Here is a 6,292-nt window from a genome sequence, read left to right as displayed (position 1 = left end):
TCACTCACTCGCCGAAATACAGCGCAAGCGCTGTTTCACGCCGGTTTTCTGTGAGAACGTGGTATTTCTCCGGTCGAGCTGGCCCATTCGTGCCGAAGCATGGCTCTCCCACGTATAAATATAATTCTATAGCTCATTGAATCTTTTAAGAGTGTCCGCACTGCAGATTGAAAAATTATATGAATTAATTCATGCGAATAATATCCGCGCGGTTAAAATTTGCAGTGCGGTCACGCCCTCAAGGATAAAGCAGAGCAAGGTGTGTTTAGTTTGTTCATTTGTGACATTAGTGGAAGTTTGCACAGGACTCGAGTGTGCAACGTGAGCAGCACCAATTACTTTATTATTATTATGATAGGTATTTTAATTTATTATCTCATTAATGTAGGTAATATCAGAGAAATCTATGCATAGGCGGATGCGGACATACTATTTTGTAGCAGGTAGTACCAACCTTAGTTAACTCTTCACGTAGGTATTACTGTGTATTACATTAAAATAAAAATAAAACCTAGAAAAAGGATAACCAGCGAAACAAAGCTGCAAATCCAGCATCTTTTACATTTACGAACAACTGTATAAATTCGACTTGTCAAATATTTGTAAACACCATTTCAGGCAAGTTGTTTTAATTTTTCACTGCAACCTCCATCAAAATGTGGCTAGATACTAGATTTTTTTTTCGTTACAGAGGTTTGTTTTGCAAATTGCAGCACTTTCATGGGTATAAACTAGACTCTAGCCTATAGGAGAGCTGAAAAATCATCAGGCATTATCATTTTATAAAGCTATTGTACATATATAAATAAATACAAAATGGAACCAGGAGCAGCTTATAAGGTTAAAACAGGTCAAAATAAAATGCTACCTCAAATGCTGCATAATATATTTGTACGCTAATGTCATCAACAAATTGAACATTCAACATTACAATTCCAAGTCTCTAATAACATCATTAATTCTCTATCCGTAATGTATAACAGATATGTTATAATGTTAAGAGCAGGTAGATAATTTATTGAATTCGATATCTAAGAGAAATGTATGTAGTTAAACGTATAGAAAACTTTTATAAAAACATAATATGATATTGAAGTTTACATGTAGCTATAATAATATTATAGTAACCTACAGCAGTACAAGAAGATATTTTAGTACTGTGATACAATACATTTTAATACAAGTATTTATAGGTCGCACACGTATCTAAGGTTGCTCGACAAAACTGGAGGTAGCAATATGCGCACGTGCATCTAATAAGTAATAACGTGTCTTATCGCAATGAGGGATGTTTGGCGCTATATAGCTATAGGGTCTATCGTGTCAAACAGCTGCCATAGCCCATACGTCACGAAATAGCTTCCACGTATCACGATATAGCTGTCATATGTCTGTCTGACATGACATTTGACACGAAATACCCTACCGCTAACAGCCCCGTGACAAATGATATATCGACAACCCTCATTAGCCAATAACAAACGTGCACGCGCACCCTCCCCGCTCTATCCTCACCTCACCAAAGAGACCTTCCCTTTCCATTTTTGCTGTAATATGATCTTAAAATTGTGCGCGGCCTATAAGAAAAAGAGAAGCTAGAGTCCCTCTCATTTCCAACTCCTAATAGATATAGAGCATAATAATATACTATTATGATAAAGTAGAGATCTAACATTATTTGTTGCGCTTATTTCTGATTTTAAGTATACCTTATAATCAGACCCATGAGACAAGCAATAAAAATCGATATTGGCATACAAAAGTCAAAACGTACATCATATTTCACGTCTCATAGCTTTGACTATAATTATATTAATCGATTTTATGCGTAAACACTATGTACTTCAATGATATTCTACTTATACAGATATGTTACGTCCATACTATTTTCCGGCTTAAATCTCTTCCGAACAATTTTCAAATTCAAAATTGCAGACATTGACAAATTTGACAGATAAGTGAAACAAAAGATACGAAAAACCATTTACATAAAAGAGACAGTTCTATTTTTTAACGTCGAATCGTATCGCTGTCTCTTTCTTCGCCTGAGCTATGAGGAAAATTCGATTTTTTCCAGATTGTTCGAAAAAATAATTGAAAATGTAAATAATCGAGGTATTTATTGCAATCAAGACATGTGGTAAGAGATTCCATGTGTTTTGTTTACTTTCGAGTCATAGTTGGTACATTTTCGAAACACGCACGACGTCATTTTCAATTTATTTAGGTAAGACAAGACGCGGCACGTTCGTGACTGCGCTCGATGCAGACTAAATAACAGACGGCCCAATTGGGTCGTATTTGAAGCTTCACAACGCGCGCGGTAGTAACATATCTGGTTTGAGTATTTCATCATTGATGTACTTCAACATATTTTTACTTTAAGGTACACATAACAATAATTTAAGTACTCGTATTGTATCGAATGTATAATATATATTGAAATAATAATATAAACACCTTAATAACTATAAAGACACACAATCTTAACATAACCAAGCAACAACATCTACTTACATTATAATTCTATCTATACAATCCCATATTACCATAACAGCCAATATACTTAAATAGAGAGGCGTCGTTGAGACACTAGATTTTGAAAACAATTATTTCTTATTGCAAAACAAACTTTAGCGACCAGTCACTCCCAGATGCAACGTTATGCGATACAGCACTGCATATTAAATATACTCGTAGCGGTTCAGAATTGAACTTTGTTTACTTAACGATAAGACACACGATCAAGAACTTCGAGCTTTGTTGCGTAGCGCAGTGCCGCTCTAGCAAAAAAACGTGTATTATTATGTATGTGCAATTTTAAACCTCCATCAAAAAGAGAGCGAATTATTTGAATTTTTATAAGGCTGATAATAATTCATAACAGTTATCTATTAAATAAATATAGTTTTTACCTTCCTTACAGGCTGTGCTACCTAAAATCTACATTATTTAAAAGCATAACGTGACCTAGCCATACATACAAAACAATTTACATCTAATGACAACAATACTACTTTACTTTTATTCTGGTTTATTCTGGTTGTTGTTTTTTTTAAATTTCAATTAACTATTTCCTTTACTGGAGGTAAAGAGAGGTCATGATTTAGTAAGAGCTTAGTTCAGAAGAAAATCCCAATTTTGTTGTAAGGTGCAAAAATGAATGTCTCGAGCGAGTTAAATCGGTTCTAACTTCTACCACCGATATATTGTGTTCTTTGACAATAAATATTTTGGAATATAAGACTAAATAATGCTTATTGAGAACAGTTTAACCACACTTTTAAACATGTTACAGGCATAATATTAGAGTAAATGATTATATGCTAAGAAAGACAAAGGCACATAGTAAACGTATCAAAGCTTCTTGAAAAATGTTTTTGTACCTTGTAATAGGTAGAAGAGAAGTTCAAACACAAAACAAAGTAAACACTTAATTAAGCCAAAATGTGCATTTTTGAATCAGACTGTACAAAATTGAATTATGTTTTTCGAGCCTATACGATTTTTAACAAGACGAAGAGATATCATTAAGGTTGATTTATTTATTAGTCGTGACTTTGAGAGCTTTACGTTTTAGTAAAGAAGTTTTTTTTTTTATAAATGGTTACATCATTTTCTAATGGAACGCCGAAGTACCTTTATTGTTGTACCTTCAAGTAGGTACCTTTAATATTCTTATCGTTGTCTTCCTTATCAAAGATATTAAAGTTATTATTTATTAGTATTATGATCAAAGACAGTTGATTTATTACTCCAGGAATTGAACAAAGTTTGGACAAAGTCTGATGTCGTACTTGATAAATATTATACCTTACTATAGTTTTACAACTTATTTTTTTTTATTCATAGTCTGCTATTACGGACTGTGGCTACGGACAATTTTTGAAATCCAATAAACGAACAAACCTTGAACTAATACGGAACAAGTTGGATGCGCAAAAAACCCTATCATTACATTGTTAATCTTTTCATGTAGCACTACATTATTTAGACGAGAGTAAAAAACGTTTGTCGCGAATCACAATAGATTCGCGAGAATTTTCCAATTGCAACACTTTTTGTTAATGCCTGATACACTTATAACCTACTTTAATAGTTTTTTAATGTGAGAGAATTTATAGGTATAATAATAACCAAACATATATATAATAGGTATAATAATAAATAAACATACCTAGCAGAGTTACTACAATGCCGTAATTTTTCGAATATAAGAAATGAATATAAAGCTTTTTGGTTGTAAGTGAGCTTTAAAAGTTACTTAGAGATTACTGATGACCTGTATCACTAAGTGCAATTCATACAATCTCCTGATAGTTGATACCATGTAATCAGTTTATCACAAAATGTATTTATCCCCAAACTATGACTAGATAAGAAAAAACTCGATATGTTTGTACGGATATATTGTCAATTCAGTCGTAGGGTTGTGAAGGTTACAAAAATCATTCGCGAATATTGAATATTAATACTATTCAGATGTTTTCTAAAATTTATTTTTTAGCTTTCATTAATAAAACGCAAACATAAGTTATTGTAATCATATAATTTACTGAAAACAATACAAGTTAAGTAAATGTCTTAATTTGAGACCTAAGGTTTAGATTTGATTTGAAAATGTCTACGGTAGAACTACCTGTAAACTTTACTTAAATTTTTTGAGTATTAAAATATTATTTAGATTGAAATTACAGCTGATAGGGTCCTGTGTACCACTTTTAAAACTTATTTCAAATTAGGTCAAAAAGTGGTACACCGACTCTGTCAAACCTGTCAGATAAACAACTACTATTCTTGATTTCACAGTAATTCTTCGATATATGTTAGATTAAAATGTATTTTAATATAACCTTACTATCACTACGCCCTTTTGAGCATCAACATTTAGTACATCATTATCGTCAAAATATTCCACACGATCGCACCCACTCAGCACATAAACTTAACGAAATCTAAACAACAATCGGTTTTTATAAAACGTTTTTAGCCTTAGCTACGATTTCAAATTGGATTATAGTACCAAAAGTTATGATAATCTACATAGAGGTATACACCGAAACAGACCAAACTCTTCCACCTGTAGACACTAGACAATAGCGAATCAAACAAACTATTATATTACATACAATTTAATCTTCTCTTCCTCTACTGAGGCTAAATCTTCTGTGAAACTTAAACGATCTCTTTCGTTCCGGTTTAGTCTCGACTGCTTTACCGTCTAGATCTAGGTTATCAGCGCTTTTAGCTACCTGCACACTTTTCCGCCGATTCTTCATGGATTTCACCAGCCTATAAAATTTACCTTTCTTCTTAGCTGGATCGATGTTTAGATCGGCTAATTCTTCTACCTCTACGCTGAATTCCGACGAAATATCTCCGAGGTCTTCTACGCTGTGGTTTTCAGGTTCCTTTTCATGGTGGAAGGATATTTTTGATTTTGACGTGTTTGGCTTCGGTTCCGCGGGTGGCGGCGGGGCATCGGGGTCGACGCACTAAAAAGAAAAAGTAAATTAATCTATATTCGAATTTCGAATTTATTGGCAACAATAATTTGCATAATATAAACATTATTTTATTGTTAGAATTTTGAGTATATTAATTATTTGCATGATATTAAACGCTTTGGAATTAGTTTAAGAACTTGGCCTCTTTGATTAAAATCGCAGAATAAACGTGGCATTCGAAACATTACCTTCCATCAATTGCGAATCGGAATTAGGAATATTTTCGTGAACGATTTACTTTGAAACAATTCTGATCGAAAAAGTTTGAACGGGAATTCGAGACTGAGGTACTTAAACACGGATTTCGGTACAATTGAAAGTTATTACTTAAATTCGAGTTTTTAATACATTTTGTCCGACTGAGTTAAAGTTTGAAAAAATATTATTATTGGGAGTGGTGCCGTCGATTATTATATAGGCTTAAACACCTTGAGAATAAATATTAGTTCCTTTAACTTTGGTTTAAACTTAAGGTTAGCCATAGCTGCCATAGATACAATATATATATAGAGAGAGGGTTAGCTAAACGACACGAACGGTGCGTGAAACAGGTTGACCCGTCTTGTCTCCATCTGCGATAGTTTAAAAACTTGTGTATTTAGCGATATGCTGGACGGGATGCCAATTGTATAATATTTGGTGACGGTGGCCGATTTAATTGAAACCAAGGCCAGTTACGCAGGAGTAACTTTATGGTGCCCAAGTGTGTGAGCGGTACAAAAGAGCACTCTCTATTACTTCACTCTCATAACCCAGTGGGACCCCGACAGGACTGGCGAGAGATC

At 33.5% G+C, this 6,292-nt stretch overlaps 1 protein-coding gene across 1 annotated transcript in view; it reads right to left on the bottom strand.

The window, feature by feature from the left end:
• Nucleotides 1-4,846: 4,846 nt before the first annotated feature.
• LOC121739841 (START domain-containing protein 10-like) overlaps nt 4,847-6,292 on the bottom strand; it is a 52,845-nt gene continuing 51,399 nt past the window's right edge. Inside the window, exon 6 of the mRNA XM_042132428.1 lies at nt 4,847-5,495. Within this exon, the coding sequence (XP_041988362.1) occupies nt 5,133-5,495 (363 nt within the window). The 3' untranslated portion in view covers nt 4,847-5,132. The remainder of the gene's footprint in view (nt 5,496-6,292) is intronic.

Source organism: Aricia agestis, chromosome 2 (assembly GCF_905147365.1).
Source record: "Aricia agestis chromosome 2, ilAriAges1.1, whole genome shotgun sequence".
Lineage (NCBI taxonomy): Eukaryota > Metazoa > Arthropoda > Insecta > Lepidoptera > Lycaenidae > Aricia > Aricia agestis.
The sequence above is the reverse complement of the archived record's forward strand: the minus strand, read 5'-3'. Positions and strand labels throughout refer to the sequence as shown.